This window comes from Kogia breviceps, chromosome 18 (assembly GCF_026419965.1).
Source record: "Kogia breviceps isolate mKogBre1 chromosome 18, mKogBre1 haplotype 1, whole genome shotgun sequence".
NCBI classification, from domain to species: Eukaryota; Metazoa; Chordata; class Mammalia; order Artiodactyla; family Physeteridae; genus Kogia; species Kogia breviceps.
In genome coordinates this window covers 57,475,778-57,493,126 of record NC_081327.1, presented here as the reverse complement: position 1 = coordinate 57,493,126, position 17,349 = coordinate 57,475,778, and the positions used below count along the sequence as shown (strand labels likewise).

The 17,349-nt window shown below is 52.5% G+C and overlaps 1 protein-coding gene across 2 annotated transcripts in view; it reads right to left on the bottom strand.

The window, feature by feature from the left end:
• ZC3H18 (zinc finger CCCH-type containing 18) overlaps positions 1–12,454 on the bottom strand; it is a 49,181-nt gene extending 36,727 nt beyond the window's left edge. Inside the window, exons 1-2 of one of the 2 annotated variants that reach the window (XM_059045896.2) lie at positions 12,291–12,454; positions 5,502–6,091 (exon numbers count right to left, since the gene is read on the bottom strand). In XM_059045896.2, coding sequence (XP_058901879.1) covers positions 5,502–6,077 — 576 coding nt within the window. In that variant the 5' untranslated portion in view covers positions 6,078–6,091; positions 12,291–12,454. The remainder of the gene's footprint in view (positions 1–5,501; positions 6,092–12,290) is intronic. The other variant, XM_059045895.2, reaches the window with a different exon arrangement.
• Positions 12,455–17,349: the final 4,895 nt, after the last annotated feature.

Here is a 17,349-nt window from a genome sequence, read left to right as displayed (position 1 = left end):
CGTCGAATACCCTCAAATGTCATCTAGTACAATGGCCTTTCAAGCGCTGGACAAACAAAAGGAGTTCTTAAATCTTATAAAGAGTTTCACGCAAATACGACTCAAGAAGGAGGTCCCTGAAGCCAGACTCCCGGCGCTCAGCTGCTGGACAGCTGTCCTGCCAGGTCACGGCTGTAACTGTCAGGTGGGAATTCTGACGGGCAGCCCCTGATCCCGGAGCCAGCAGAGAGCAGAGGTCCAGCGAGACGCAAACTGGTGGGTCTATAAACAGCTAAAACGTTACCGACAACTACCTCAGGGGCTGAGTGCCAGGCCCTGCACAGTTTACAAACCCGGGAGAACCGCGGCAGCGTGTCCTTGGGCTGAGTGGGCACAGGGCAGCCATGACCGCGGACACGGCCCTCCGCCCCAGCCGCGCGCCCCCCGACCTTCCGAGCACCCAGAGCCCCCACCCGGGGCTCGCGACAGAAAAACCCCTCGGAGGCAACACCTCCAAATGTGAGGGGGGGCATGGGTGACTCTCACTTTCTCCTTTGAGCGGGTTTTTATTTTCCCTAAAATGAAAACAAAACCACAAAGGCTGTATATGACCTAAGTAACAAAAAGAAGTCACTTCCCACCCATCAGCTCCGCAGTCTCGGCAGATAAGGAAGCAAGACACGGCACGTGCCCTGGAGCAGAGGCCCAGGCACCCCCCGGGCCAACCAGGGGCTCCCTGAACCCTCAATTCTGCACCTGTGAAGTGGGGTAGCAAGTCGGGTCTATAACCCCGCATTCGCACCCTTTGGGGCCAGAGGTGAGGTTCTGGCCTCAGAAAGGTGATCGGGTGGGTGGAGCGGCGCCTGGGACGGAGAGTCCTCGTCCTGGGAGGGGACCCGGGACCAGCCCACAGGGGTAAATACAAGCCCACAGATGGCCTCCAGGGGCTCTGGCCGGTCAGCCACTGGCAGGAGGAGAGCTTCCCACCCAGAGCTGTACGGTGGCCCGGGCCCCGCGACCGCCCCGAGGGGGGCGGCAGGCCTTACTTAGTCCCTTGCGGCCAGGCCGCCACGGCTGCTTTCCCGGCTCCCAGCAGGGGACAGTGCTGTGGACGTCCCCAGATCCCTAAGCCCGGAAGCCCTTTGGCAGAAGATACTGTGTGTCCAGATGCAAAAGGAGCAGGTAGATGTGAACAGAAGAAAAGACAAAAGACCGCCTGCACAGAAAACGCCTCCAAGTGTATGTCTGTCGCTGGGCCCAGAGCTGCTACTTCCGCCCGAGGAGTCACGCGGCCCGTCCACTCGGGGCGCGCCCACCCCGCCCCGTCTCTAAGCGCGCACCCTATCGGTGCGATGGTCACTGACGAAAGGAGGAAGGGAACAAACTGCGCCACGCTTTCCCAAGGGGCTGGAACACTCCGGGCGGCTGAAGTTCTGTCAACGAGATGACAAGCGAGATATAAAAAGAGAACCAAGTCCATAAGCGGAGGAGACAAAGCATGGGCCAAAGATGGAAGGCCTTGAGCCCGTCCAGGTGACTCACAGAGCCACGAAGGAGGGTCTGCGTGCAGACCCTGCAGGGTGCGGAGCGAGCCAGGCAGAGGCCTCGCACGGCCACCCGCTCCATCTGCCTGTGTCCTGAGCACGCTTCCTGCACAGGTGAGGCTGCGGACGAAGCTGAACTCACCCGTGCTCCAGCTGTGGCTTGTCGGGGACCCTCAGCCCCCTCCACAAATAAGCCGGGTGCTATAAATAGTTGGCCCACAATCCTGTTTGCAAAATCCCATCCTCACGGCTGCTAGCAGGGAGGGGCACTTGCAGAAAGGCATTTGTATCTGAAGGTAGCTCACCAAAACATATACAAGTAATTCAAGGCCTGAGTTATAGACTAAGTGGTTCAGACAAAAGAATGTCAAAGGTTTATTGTACCAATTGATGCCACTATCAAGGAAACCACTAAGAGAGCAGAAAAGCTGGGGAGGGTGGGGGTGACTCCCCACCAAATCAATTCACCTGTCCCAGTGACCCAAAATCTACAAGGGAAAAAAGAGGGTCAGTGTGCGCCGACAGGAAAGAAAAGTGCTTCTCAGTTAAAAGAAGGATAAATCACAGGGCCTTTCAGATGCTCCCACTCGGCTGGCCGTCCCCAGCAACGCCAGGCCTGGACGCTGAGGGCAGGCGGGCAGCGAAGTGCAGCAGGAGCGACGTGCAGCTCTGGGTGGGAACGGTGAGCCTCTGCCAAGAGTCAGCGGGGCTGCAAGACCCCTGCCAGATGTGGAAGAGCTCAGGGGCCTCCGTGAACGCACACTTTTGAGGTGTGAGCCAAACTGCCCTTTTCTTCTGCAGGAAAACATCCAGGTAGTTCACTTCCGATACCAAAACTGGGCTTGAAAGCAATGGGGAAAAAGGCCCCCTGGCATGGATACTTTCCACTTGGACCAGAGGGTACTTGGCAGGGATTTAAACTAAAGGGGACCAGTCCGAAGCAGGCTGCTCATGGATCCAAGTGCACACCTCTGGCTCCCTTTCCACCTGGGAGAGAAAGATACAGGAGTGTGTGCTTGCGGGAACGCGGGGCAAACTCTCTAGCCAAGATCTCAACAGGGAAGGACGGACGGGAACCGGGATGGAGAGGAGGAGAAGCGAGAACCAGCAGCAGTTTTCGGTACGAGCTAACATGGATCTACACTGGGTTCTTCCAACCGCGGCTAGTGCTGGTGCTGGTACCCACGCGCAGGGCTTGAACCGCCTCTTTATGCGAATAGCTCTCCATTGTAGACCTTCCACCCACTGCCACCCCCATCTCAACAGCACTCAACTTCAACACGCCCCAAAGCAGCTGGAGTTCGCCCATCTGCTTAGAGGGCAGTTACTGGCTGCCTCCAAAGTGCCAGGTCCTGGGAATAGAGGGGGAAAGCCACGCAGGTCCCAGACTTAGGGAACTTGTGTTCTTGGAGGTGTGGGCACGGAAGAGCAACAGAAACAAACACACTAATGACCCAGTCAATTCAGACTGTGGAAGCCCAGCAAAGGCACTGGGCCAGATGGAACCGAGTCAGGGGCAGGAGGCAGAGCCTGCAGAAAGGAGGTGACATGGAAGCCAATGGTTAAAGGATGGGGAGGAGCCTGGAACGCAGGCGGGCACAGGCAAGGGCAAATGAACCAAGGGGCTCCTGGAAGGCAGGTATGCTCCCATGAGGGCCCAAGTCTCCATTCATAGCGTCCACTCCCGTTTAGGCCTGCCTATCCCTGAGGTGTGATGGGCTCTGCCCTTCCCAGCTACACCCCCAGCGTGTTACAATGAGCCTGACACACTGCAGGGTCTGTGGGGCTGTGTGTGGGAAGGGCAGTGCCACCCCATGGCTGAACGAAGCTGTGCTCTGGTCCCAGCAGCCTGCGGGTCCAGTAGGCCTGTGAGGCCCTTGCGAGAGGTGCCAGGCAGGCACAAGCCAAACCAAACAACCATCTAGGATCAAGTGGGCAAGAGAGTCAAACTGGATTTCTATTTCACCTGCTGTTTCTGGGGGAAACCAGCACACCTCCAGACGATGGGTGCCTTCCCGGGCCAGCTCAGTTCAACCCAATGTCCCACACCACCACATCTAAGTGCGGCAGGAAAGCCCGGGGGTGCGATGACGGCAAGGCCCCCCCAGGACCTGCAGGGAGCCACCTACCCGTCCACATATGATCGTGGAAGGGCAGGAAAGCAGATGAATTTTCCCGTACAGCTTATTCAACAGCTGAAGCAAGAAGAGCTTGCAACTGGTCCTTTCTTAACGGGAAAACAGACTGCCCAGAACCGCCGGTCACAGCACCCCAGCTATCAGGAGCCCCTCAATCCCTGGTGGCAGGATGCAGACGTGGCTTTTCTCTTTGTAAACTGAAAAACCAAACTCACGGGCAACCTCAACCAATGATTTCATCTTCTGCCCAAAATGTCATCCAAACTGATGAACTGGAGTCTCATGGCATCTCCTTTTCCTCTGGTAACCCCGTGGTCACGGTGAACTTTCCAGATGGGAAGGGAAGCATAGCTGGCGACACCTAAGAGTGCTCACGGATAATGTCCCGACAGTACCCTTTCGAACGAGCACGGCATTAATAAGCAATGGTTGTTAATGTAGGAGGCCATCCCCTACACTCAGCTGTGAGAAGACAAGATCTAAAATTCTAAGCTTCTAACTACGTACGCAATCTTGTAACGCCTCACGGCGTTCTGCTCTCGTGAACCAAAGTTTGAGAAGCACGGCCTTTGGAAACCGGGCCACAGCCACGGCCACCGCGACGCAGCGTCCGCGCCAGCTGCCGCAGCAGCCTGGCACTTCTGGCGAGCCGGGCCGATGGGCCTAAGCAGCCCCCACTCTCGCGGCAGCCCAGCGCGGTTCTGAGGCGCTCCTCACGCCTCTCGCCACAGCGACTCGCCGCTGAGCAGAATCTCCTTCCTGGGATATTAAAGGCCCAGATCCCGTGACTCTGCTCCGGCCCCCTCTCAACCCCTTTCAGTGAAAGCATTTCTCAGCAGGACTTCAGGCTCTTCCCCCCCCAGATTCAACTCCTTAAAAGATCGTGACAGAAATTCTTTCAACAGAATCATCTGTCATAAAAACCCAACCTGTGCACAACTAAGATGATTATTACTGGGTACCTTGTCCTTAATCTGAAGGCCAGATTAATTTAAATAAGTTATAAGAATGTGATGGCTTGGTCAAAAGCCAAAGCGTTCTGACACACAACCCCATTTTATCCAGTCCTGAGGGTCTTTTTAGGGACACTCCCAAAGAAGCTTGGCCTAGCTGTGACCCTCAGCAGAGAAGGGCAAAGATAAAAATGCCTAAAATAAAAGAGAAAGCTGGAAGGAAGTTTTTTTCAGTCTCAAGAACCTAACAGGGGACCTCCCTGTTGGTGCAGTGGTTAAGAGTCCACCTGCCAATGCAGGGGACACGGGTTTGATCCCTGGTCCGGGAAGATCCCACATGCCGCGGACCAACTAAGCCCGTGCGCCACAACTACTGAGCCTGCGCGCCACAATTACTGAGCCCGCATACCTAGAGCCCGTGCTCCGCAACAAGAGAAGCCAGGGCAATGAGAAGCCCAAGCACCGCAACAAGAGTAGCCCCCGCTCACAGCAACGAAGACCCAGTGCAGCCAAAACAAACAAATAAGTAAATAAATTTATATATATCAAAAAAAGAACCTAACAGGAACTGAAATCCACAATGGTTCTAGTTGAACCCTAACTCAAATATTACTTAAAGACAGCAAAGAAAAAGGCAGAAAATTACTCCTTGTTTTAAAAAAAAAAAGTCTAGAATTTTCACGCAATCCGACCAACAGCACCAGATGAGTGGGGGTCCACAGGACTTGTGCCAGCTACCGACTGCAAGACAGCTTTCTGACTCTAGCCCACACCCCCCGATTCCAGCGCTCCCTCATCACCACGGCGACGGTTCCCAGCACACGCCTCCTGTCCGCCTCCTGCCCCGCTCCTCCGGGGGCGCCGCCGGCTCCGCTGGGCATACTCACGTCGATCTCTCCATCGTCGATCTCTCCGTCATCGTCCTCTTTTCTCTTCTCCTTGGCGGCCTCCAGGGGCTCCCTGTCCTCCATGCCGCGGACGCCTGCCTTCCCGTCCTCCCCGGGAGCCCCTTCTCCCCTCTCCTCGTCATCCTCGGGCCCGGCCTTCTCGGCGTCGTCCTCCTGCGTGGGGGGGGCCGGCTCCTCGGGGACCTCCTCGTCGTAGTCTAACTCGTGCTCGTCCAGGTCCCTGGTGACCGACGAGGCCTCGTCCCTCAGGTCGCTGGTGCGGTCTTCCTCCCCCCGGTCCCCCTCGGCCCGCGGGGGGCTGGCCGGGCCCCCGCTCAGCTCCTGAGCCTCAGAGTCCCGGTCCTCCTCGTCGGAGCGACTCTCCTCTTCCTCCTGGCTCAGCCCCGGGGCGACGTTCTCCTCATCCTCCAAGTCAGAAGCCCTCCCCCCGGCTCCATCCAGACCCTGCTCAGACCCACTTTCCCTCAGGATGTCATCGTCCGAGAGCCCCTGCTGTTCCTCTTCTTCATCCTCTGGAGAGCGAGGGTCCCGGTCAGGGCTCTCGGCCACATCCATCGGTACCCGCGGTTCTGCAAAACAAAGAGAACACACGCTCACAGCATCCAGCAACAGGGCCAGTCAATCTCGCGCCGGTGTGCCGGGCCCCATGCTTGCCTCTGACCTGCGGGAGGGCTCGGCCCCGCCTGGCTCCTCCACATCCCAGACCCCAGTCCACAGACCACCGGCACTGCACCCCAGGCCTCCGCGGGGCCGGGCCGAGCGTGCGGAGCTGTGCGCCAGGAGCTTCACATCTGGAGCCGCCGGGTAGCGAGAGACCCGGCGTGCCCACCTCCACACAGGGCACCCCGACTGGTTATCAGACAGTGGGCAACAAGACGGGCATTGCGAGTGACAGCTTTTTGGGTTCGTAAAGTAATTACTTGTGAAATTCAGGAAAACGTGCATTTGGAAGGAGGTGGCAACACTGAAGGCAGCGCCTGGCCTCTTCCGGAGTCACCCCACAGGGTCTGGAACAGAAACCCGGCCTGCCTTTGAGAGCTCCCAGGACATGGGCCGTCTCCCGTTCCTGCATGCATGTCTCTCCAGGTCCGGCCGTGACGGCCGCATCAGAACCTACTGCAGCAGCCAAGGGACACCCGGAAGGCCTTCGTGCACTGTGATTCTCGAGAACCACTGTTCCAGGACAGGCAGGTCGTGGGAAAGAACTCTGGCAGAAGATCTTACATATTTAAGTAGTTTCTTATATAAAAAGACCAACAGTGTCATTTTAATAGATTTCATTTCTATTTTTACTCACTAGATTTAATTATAAAGTGACTATTTTCTGGTTTTCCCACCCCAACGTGCAAAGATAGGACATTGTTCCATTGGTTCTAAACGCAGGTTGCAGAAGGTGGGTTGAGACGGTGTGTGCGTGAAATCAACACCAAACAGCCTACAAGCAAACATTTACCATCCACCGTGCCAACGGGTAGCGAGTAACCACTAAGCTGGTGTGAAATAGCAGGAACAGTGAAGGGTTTAATGTTCACTTGATTCTTCAAAATTTTTTATTTAAAATAATGTATGCCCCAGTCATGCTACTTGGTACCTCAGTGAGATCTGGAAATGCACAAGTATATTTATATACTTTATATAAAATTACTTTATGCATTTACATAACTAAAAATTTAAAGTGTATCTTTTAAATTTATACCTTCAAAAGGAGAACCTATGTTTAAAGATGCACGTACCAAGAGTTGGTATCTGAACACAGTTAAAAACAGTTTTGTTTTGGATTTTTTTTGCTGTTAATGGAAATTATTAAAATTCAGCAAACATGAGGACAAGTCACTTAAAATTCATCACTTTATAAATAAACTAAATGGTTAGCAGTAAAAGAAATTTACAAACCAACCAATCCATTCAAAGTCACTTAAAAGTAGACAGCTTTGAAAATGATTCACTTTTCAGTCTTCTAACTATACTATCCAGAGATAGGGCTAGTGGAAAGAATTATTTAAAAGTTAGCCCTAAAACGGTGTATTTTGCTGCCCCGTGGCTTCCTGGCTTCCCTGTGCAGGGCAGAGCTTGTCACCACACACATCACCTCTGCAGCCCAGAGCAACGAGCAAGGCAAGACGGCTACCGCGGACAGGGCCCGGCACCCACACCTCTTCCAGACAGAGCATGGGGGCGTTAGGGCAGCCAGTCAGGGGTCAGCGGCAAACCGGCAGCCTCCCCCTCCTTAGCCAATGACATCAGTAAAACACAGGAGATTTTCCTTTGTGTATGATGTCCTATGCCTACCCTGGTCCAGTTTTTATTACATTGTATATAACAAAACCTCTCCACAGAAGGGCAGGGACTTTCATTCCCCAGCTGCTTAGGCTGGCACCTGGGACCCTGTAGGCAGGCAGTCATGTGCAGCTGGTCCCTGAGCCTCAGACACAGCCCTACTGGAAACCTGACAAGTTCTGATTCTCACATCATACAGTCTAACAGCAACGCTGGGAACCAAGTCACCTCCGAAATCAATCAACTGGTAATCAAAATTAAGAGTCCCCTTACACTAGTTTAAAATCCACAAAACTGATACTCCAGCTTTGCAACATATTATCCTGTCCATGGCACAGAGGCTCCTCACCAGCAACTCGATAGCAGCCCCTTCTTGGGGCCCAGGTGCCAAAAGGTTTCACTGTCATGATCAGGTCCAACCGAACTGCTCTTATATTCTGGCAAACTTCGATTTAAATCCTAGGGTGAGAAGCAGGAGAAAGAACGCCCAACTTCAACTACAGGAACTCAAGCGACTGGGCCACGTCTCGCTGGGACACACGGAACAGGGCGCACAGGGCGGCTTCTGAGTCAGAACTTGAATCCCGCCGCTGCTGCTTCCTGGCTTTAGGGTCTTGGGCTAATTACGTAAACTTGCCAGACCCCAGTTTCTTCATCTGAAATACGGGGAAACAGCATCCGCTGCAGAAGTCGTTGTGACACCTAAATGAGATCAGCCTGATGGCTTCCAACACCCACACCCCTCTCCCCACCAGACTGCGGTCAGTCTCCCAGGTGCTCAGGAGACAGCCATCCAACACGCGCCGGATAATCAACTCTGCACGACCACGTGTGCAATAAAATCAAGTCCCCCCACCTGCTCAGAGACTACACTCTGCCAGGCACTCGACCCAGTTCCTCGCATCAACCCTCCAAACAAATGCTGCTCCCCTCACAGAGAAGGAAACCAAGGCCACGTGGCCACGGGCGCAATCCAGGCTTGAATCTCCGAGCTGCCGCCGGAGCAGGTGCCCACTGCCGGCGCCGGCCCGACGCGGGAAACAAGCTCCTGCTACCTGCCCAGGGACTAATCCCCACTTACTGCCATTGTTTCGACAGGAAAATGGGACCTGAGCTCTAACTGACTTTACACATTCTTTTTCGGAACAGAGCCCTCACATAAATCGGGGACCTGTACTGAACCAGTAGATTTTGCCTGTTGTTCTTTCCTCCCTTCTAAAGTTTTGTGCTGATCCATCTAGGTTCCTATCTTAGCCCTTCTAGAACCAAAAAGACACACTTTCACAGAGACGGAAAAGTTCCTACATGATACATACAGACTATTAAAGAACAGTGATGACCATATGGGAATCAAACTTGCGACACCAGCCACTTATTTTTTTATTTTAAATGTGTCTAAAGTTTAAACCTTAGGCACTCACACTAAAGGTGACTCTCATAAAAGAAGCCCTCACAAAGGTGCACACTTCAACACCAACACCACAGGAAATGCTGCCTCAAATTAAAATCCTGAGGCTGCTGTACTGTGTGTATAACAGAAGTACTTGCAGAGCCTGCATGCCCCCCAAAGTTTGTATTATGGAAATCACTTCAACCTTCCAAGCACAAAGCCGACTTCCCTCCTCTCTCGGGCAGTTTTCAGTGCCGACCAGAAGGTGGCAGAGCGAAAGGCCCTGTGTGCACCTGTCCCTCTTGGGCAGGACTAGCGCTGTCAGCCTTCTGGGCAGCACGGACCGCTCTGAGACACGAGGAAGCGGACGGCTCCTCTCCCTAGAAAAACCTGGACAAACACAATTTATCCCCCACTTTTGGAGTTCAAAACCTCCCGAGGTCCACCCACTGAGAACTCCTTCCCTAAGTATGCTGTACATTATTCTACTACATACCCAAACGCGCCACACTGTATACCGCGACTATCTGTTTGCAAAGTCTGTTGGGAGACCCCCCGCCCCCATGAAGGGCCTGAGAGGAAGGGCTCAGAATCACCTGGGTCCGACCTCAGCAAATGGCTGGCACTTGGTAGCAGAGCTACCATATAACTTATTGTCTGAACTTGGGGGCGTGTTTGAGACTGAAGGGGGCACTGTTAACCACTACAGCAGGCATGAGCCTGGCTGGCCTAGGCACACTGGGACACACAGTCACCCTCAGGAGGCCCTGGCAATCTCCTGAGCAAAGGGGTCCCATCTTTTCTTTCCCTGTGGAACCTCCTGGGATTTTCCAATCTGAGGCTACACACCGGTGAACAGCTTGCAGAGGAAAACACGCCAAAGAACCTTCCTGCTTATCAGAAGCAACCTGAGTCACACCGTGCCGCACAGAAGGGCTGTGTCGCTGGGGTCAGAAGACGGCGTGCGTTCCAGGCCCCTCTCTGGGCAAGTTAACTGGCTCTCTGGACATCCGTGTCCTGTTTTGAGATTAATTCAATTTGGCAAATATCTGAGTACGTGCTCTGTGTCAGGAGCCAAGAAAACCATGTGGTCTATTAAATGCACACGATGAAATGGAGGGTCCTCTGGTCACGTCTTCACAACCCCCAGCCTCACTATTCTTACTCAGTCTGTTCTTCTCACACAATCACCCTGTCATCGAGCGTTCTTGGCAAAGTTTAGAACTCTTTAGTCCTTTGACCCACAAGACAGTGAACTTGCCTGGCGAACAGAATAACAGTGTCCATCACTGTGTCTCCACAGCATATACTACACTGGCAGACGGGGACTGAGAGACGCTCGCTGAATAAATCACAAAGTCTCATTACTTGATAAACTACCTGTTGCATGCCAGAAAGAAACTTGAAGTAAGTGCCTACTTTTTAGAAGACTATTCTAGAACTGAGACACAGAGCGGGTGCTGCCTCGTTTCCCAGTGGTCATTCTGGAAGGCTGCGCCCTGACTGCAAGGACACTGCTACAGTACACAACATGTGGGAACTTTTCTTTCCCAGCAACCTTTAGAACCTGCAGAACACTCCCCCGGCACTCTCAGTGGCAGCAAATCTTCCCTCTCTCGCGGTGGGTCACTTTGACAAACCGCAGGGAGCTGTTCAGAGCCTGGTCTGGGAAGTGAGGTGACTTCCCAAGCCAGGTAAGATGGGTTTTGATCAAACATGGGGCGTGACTATTGAATAAGACTGATTTTTCTCCTATGGCTTGTATATTTACTACCCAAACAGGAGTTCCAAAGAGGTTTTGGCAAAGGAGCACCAATGAAATACAAGCCTAACCGTCCAGGATAATAATTTTTAATAGAACAGTCCCTATCTGAATGCCCAAGTTCTGGTACATCTGGTTAAAATTCAGACTCATAACTTCATGGATTTACAACATCCAAAGGAAGGATGTCAAGGTTAGTGATAGACACCATCCCCAAACTGACTGAACTTGACATCAAACAACTCCTCAGGGAGGAAGCACTCACCTTGAGATGATCTGTGAAAAAGGAAAAAACCTCTTCAGTGTTTGATCGTTTCCCACCCAGAACCGGAGACAAGGTCCAGCCTCTGGGACGCACGTGATTGGTTTCCAGAGCTGTGTGGGCTCCACACATGTGCTCAGATTGTAAAATCATCAGGCAAAGACTCCCCTGCCTGGGAAGCGGCAATCAGCCTGGGTCCAGGCTCATCCTGAGAATCCCAAGCTCTGCTCTGGGACAGGACCACTCCACAGGCAACACAAAGGAGATGAGAATCAAAGGAGAAAAGATGACAGAACTGCTATGTCTCTAAATGCCCTCTTCGTCCACTCTCCCCAAACTGATCTGAAGAACTGACCTGCTCTCACAGATAAAGAGCTGAACAGCTCATTTAAGATGATCAATCACTCTAGCCGACAAACTCAGCTGTCATGAAGTAGTCAGTAAAACTGAAGTTTTAACAGGAGTAAGGCTGAAAGTCTTTTAAGTCTGAGGTTCTCCCAGCAATGAGCCGGCATCCTTTGGGCTCTTAACCAAAGGAGCACAAGGAATTTTATTCCAAAGAGTGGCGCGCGTCTTGGGACACAGCCCATAGGTCCTACCTGTGCCTCCGGAAAGCCGAGGGAGCAAGTTCCAGGAGGCTCCGCGGGGCGCTCAAAGCTCCCGAAGAGCCCATCCCCAATCCGGAGGGCGAACCTGTGTGCCTCCTTCCGCCCCCCACCCCATCTTTGTGGGCGGAAAGCAGTGCCACGCGAATATCCCGGAAGAGAAATGACAGTTTCGGGAGATCAACCCCACCGCAGGGAGCGGAAGCAGCTGTCGGGCGCTCGAGTTGAGGGGGTCCAGGACCCCCAGGCCGGCTCGCCCGGCCGGAACGTGGGATCGTGCCTGGCTCAGCTTCCCCATCCCGGGGCCCGAGAGCCACGCTTCGGCCGGGGTAGCCTGGAGCGCTCCCCGGAGGCGGAGGCGGAGGCGGCGGGGCTCCCGGGCCTCGGCTCCGCGCCGCCGCCACGCTCCCCGCCCGGCCGCCTCGGCCTCCTCCTCCCGCCGGCCCGGCCTCCAGCCGTCGCCACCACTTACCTCAGCGCAAGGGCAGAGAGGGGGCCACGGCTTCGCAGGTGTCGGGGCGGCGCGGAGGAGACGTCCCTCAGCCCTTCCGCTCCTCACAGGCTCCGGCTTGAGGCGCGACGCGGGCGGAACAAACGGGCTCCACTACCCGCGGGGGCCGGCCATTGTGCGACGTCATCAGGCCGCGACGGTTGTCTGCGGGCCGGCGGGCTTCCCTCGTTTGCCACGCCCTCCGTTCGCTTCCTTCCGGCCTCCGCGCGGCCGCCTCCGCGCGGCCCCGCCCCCGCGGCGCCCGGCCGCCTGAGCCAGCACGGCGCAGGCGCGGCTGGGGCACCGCCTCTGGGGCGGGTCTCCGAGCCGGCGCACAGCCCGCCTAGCCGCAGGGGGGGCTTCCCGCGCCGCGCGGTGTCGTGACCCGCGAGCGCCGGTTCGCGCCTGGCAGTGCGCCCTGCGGGCGGTACCGGACCCGCGGAGGTGGGTCCTGTGATGTCGGGGCTCGGAACTTACCTGCTGCGATCCGGCTGAAGAGGTCCCAGCCAAAGTTAATCCTTTTCGGGAAATGAGTTTAAATAGCAAACCTTAAACATTTTAAACTTCTTTCCGGGGACTAAATAGCTCCCTCTCTGTTAAGTATAATCAGTGCAACGCAAAATTAATCATTTTCGAGAAACTGAGTTTAAACGTCAAAGACTAAACATTTTTTTTACAAAGAAAATATTTTTATTTGTATAATATTCTAAGAAATGATGACATAATAAAATTAACAGAGTTGATGTGATGTCGAGACATAAATAAGTATGTAATGCTATTGATGATTAATCATTTTGTTTCATCCAACCTCCCATCGATTATTTTAGAGAGCATCTCTGGTGTATTTCTGACTGAATCTTAAGCATGATATATCCAGGTGATTCAATTAAGAAGTCTTTCCTAAACATTTTTTAAGATCTATTTCTGTGTGATATTTCTGTGATAAAGCTCCTGCTTTATCAAGTATAATAGTCCAACACAAAATTTAATCATTTTTTTTTAGATGCTGAGTTTAAACGTCAAAGCTTAAACATTTAATTTTTATTATTATGTTTTGTAGGCAATCCAGTGTTGAAAAGTTTGCTTCATCATTTTGTGGTGTTATCTTTGGGTTAAGAAACAGGATCAACTAAAAAGAAAATTTCATAGAGTCCTGGTGGATTTTACCACACTGTGGCTTGTAACCTATTTGCTGGAAGCACCATAAAGTTCTCAGTAGTAAAAATCAACCTTAATTAACTTTTAAATAGAAAATCAAATATTTTTGTGTGTGCTGTCTTAGAATGAGAGGTCAAGGGTTGGAATTTCCCCATAGCAAATAAATAAAAATAGGAGTCCCGGCTGGCAAAAGGACATAGACCACTGAAAGCTTAAACATTTAAAACTATTCCCAATGTTGTTAAAAAGTAGCAACAGGTCCAAAATGGAGTCACTTATGCTAAGCCTATCAAGACTTAATACCTAACTTAATTGAAGTTTTAGCCTCTCCCTAGAGTGGAAATTTAAATCCATCAGTCAGCACTAGGGAGGTGATCTGCCTAAGACCCCTGCATCCCCTAAGGGAAGGTGCCCTTGCTGGAAGTAACCCACACTTTTAACTTCCTTGTCCCACCCTCCTGTGCCTATAACAACCTCCATTTTGTACAGCTTTTAGAAGCCTTTCTGCTTGCTAGATGGGATGCAGCCTGATTCATAAATTGTTGAATAAAGCTAATTAGATCTTCAAGTTTACTGAGTTGAATTTTTAACACTGATTTCTTAAAAATAATCAGCTCAAAAAAACAAACAAAAACAAAATAATAATCAGCTCAACACAAAAGTTAATCATTTTTTAAAGATACTGTGTTTAAATATTAGAGCTTAAAATTTTGCACTCTTTCCATGTGGATAAACAGCTCTGTATCTTATTAAATGCAATCAGCTTAATGTCCTTGATCAGAAGGACATCCTGTGGCATTGGGGGTATTTTTACAGCTTACCAACTGCCTTCACAGCCATCAGGGTGGAGCCACACGGAGCCTCCTGCAGAACACCAAACATTGTCCATGTTACAATAGAAACCTGCACTTAGAGGGATCTTGGGCTTGGTCAAATGCTCTGCTGTCCTCGCCTTAAGATTCTTAATCATTTTTGAACTAGGGGCCCACCTTTTCACTTTGCAGTGGACCCTGTGTGAATGAATGAGCGAGAGAAGAAATTGAGGGCATTGACATGGAGCTACCATTTGACCCGGTGATGTCACTCCCAGAGAAATGAAACGTGCACACAAAAACCTGTACACGAATGTTCCAGCAGTGTTATATTCACAACAGCCCCAGAGTGGAAACAACCTAGGTGTCCATCAACTGATCATAGCTCAGTAAAATGTGGTCCAGGGAATTCCCTGGGGAGCCGGCGGTTAGGACTTGGCCCTTTCACTGACAAAGGCCCAGGTTCGATCCCTGGTCCAGAAACTAAGATCCTACGAGCCATGTGGCAACGGCCAAAAAAAAAAATGTGGCTCATCCATACGGTAGAGTACTACTCAGCCATACAGAAGATTGAACTCTGTCTAAGAAGCGATGCCGTAGTCCAACCGTAAGAGGACACAAGAAGGTGGAAGGGGGCTCTCATCAGAGCCCAGATCCTGGACTTCCAGGTTCGAGAACTGTGAGAAATAAAGGTCTGTAGTTGAAGCCCCCCAGTCTGCGGTATCTGTTATGGTCGTCTGAGCTGACTAATACACTCTATTTACATGGGATATCCCGAAGAGGCAAATCCACAGAGTCAGAAAGTAGGTGAGGGCTTCCCTGGTGACGCAGTGGTTGAGAATCTGCCTGCCGATGCAGGGGACACGGGTTCGTGCCCCGGTCCGGGAAGATCCCACGTGCCGCGGAGCAGCTGGGCCCGTGAGCCATGGCCGCTGAGCCTGCATGTCCGGAGCCTGCGCTCCGCAACGGGAGAAGCCACAACAGTGAGGGGCCCGCGTACCGCAAAAAAAAAAAAAAAAGTAGGTGACAGGTTGCCAGGGGCTGGGGGAGTTGGGATGGGGAATGACCACTTAAAGGGGACAAAAGTTCTTTTAGGGGTGATGAAAATATTCCAGGGTCAGGCAGTTGTGATGGTTGTACAACTTTGTGAATATGCTAAAAACCACTGAATTGTGCACTTTAAAAGGGTAGATTTTGGGGGGTGGGAGGAATTGGGAGATTAGGTTTGACACATATACACTATTGACAGTAGGTATAAAATAGACAACTATCGAGAACATACTGTATAGCAGAGGGAACTCTACTTAATGCACTGTGGTGACCTAAATGGGAAGGAAATCCAAAAAAGAGGGGATATATGTATATGTATAGCTGATTCATTTTGCTAACAACATTGTAAAGCAACTATGCTCCAATAAAAATTAATTTTAAAAAGGATAGATTTTATGGCATAGGAATTATACTTCAAGAAAGCTATTCTTTTTAAATTTATATATTTTATTTAATTTAGTTTTGGCTGTGTTGGGTCTTCGTAGTTGTGGCTCGCGGGCTCTAGAGCACAGGCTCAGCAGTTGTGGCGCACGGGCTCAGTTGCTCTGCGGCATGTGGTGTCTTCCCGGACCAGGGCTTGAACCCGTGTCCCCTGCATTGACAGGCAGACTCAGCCACTGCGCCACCAGGGAAGCCCCGAAAGCTATTCTTTTTGAAAAAAAAGATAAGAGCAACTAAGCCTGTGCACCACAACTACTGAGCTTGTGCTGTAGAGCCCTCGAGCCACAACTACTGAGCCCGCGTACTACGACTACTGAAGCCTGCCCTCCTAGAGCCCGTGCTCCGCAACAAGAGAAGCCACCGCAAGGAGAAGCCCGCGCACCACGACGAAGAGTAGCCCCTGCTCGCCGCAACTAGAGAAAGCCCGTGCGCAGCAACAAAGACCCAACGCAGCCAAAAATCAATCGATAAATGAAAATTTAAAAATAAAAGGAAAGAGGGCTTCCCTGGTGGCGCAGTGGTTGAGAATCCGCCTGCCGATGCAGGAAACACGGGTTCGTGCCCTGGTCCGGGAAGATCCCACATGCTGCGGAGCAACTAAGCCCGTGAGCCATGGCCACTAGGCCTGCGCGTCCGGAGCCTGTGCTCCGCAACGGGAGAGGCCACAACAGTGAGAGGCCCGCATAACGCAAAAAAAAAAAATAAAAAAAAAAAAATAAAAAAAAAAAAAAATAAAAGGAAAGAAATGAAGGGAGATGGTAGAGGAGAGGAGGAGGGTGGGAGCTGAGAGGCGGCGGGGGAGGCTTGGGGGAGGGGACTCCTCATAGGTGAATCTCTGAGGGTCCTCCCGTTCCCCCCTCCCCTCGCCTCTGGATCCAGCCACATCACCACCCGCCAGGATTCAGGCCACAGCTCCAGCTCCCCCCACCCCACCCTGTTTCCCGCTCCATCACTGCCCCAGCCCTACCGTCTCCCGGCACTCAGAGCCACGTGTCTAAATCTCGGATTGGTTCCCATCTCATCGCTCCAGCCTGAGACCCCTCCAGCAGCTTCCCCCTGCCCCCAGATAAAAACCACCCCTGAGCACGCTGCCCCCACTCTGTACCCCCGGGCCGCTGCCGGCCCCCCTCCACCCCCCCGCCCCGCCTGGGGTTACTAACCACAGTGTTTTCAACATCTGGAGTGTGTGTGGGGGGGGCGGGGGCGGGGAGGTACATTTAGAAAGACAGAAAATGGCCAAGGTGGGATTAGAACCCAGGTCTCTCTGAATCTAAAGTCTCCAACTCGAGCCACTGAGTCCCCAGGTGTAAAGATGCAAGCAGTGCTCTCTAGGCCTCAGTGTTCCGGCTCTGCGAAGTGGGGCTATTCACCCCTGCTGCCTCCCTCTCAGGAGGGAAGGAAGAGACAGGAGGTGACAGGCACACAAACCTCTGTCCTTGTATGGTCTCACAGCGGGCCTGGTGCCCAGCAACCTCGTGGAGTCCTGGGAGGCAGCCCCACCATTCTCTCCGTTTTATAGTCAGGGAAACAGAAACTGTAACATCTAAGAGCTGGGATTCCACCCCAGGCAGTCGGACCAC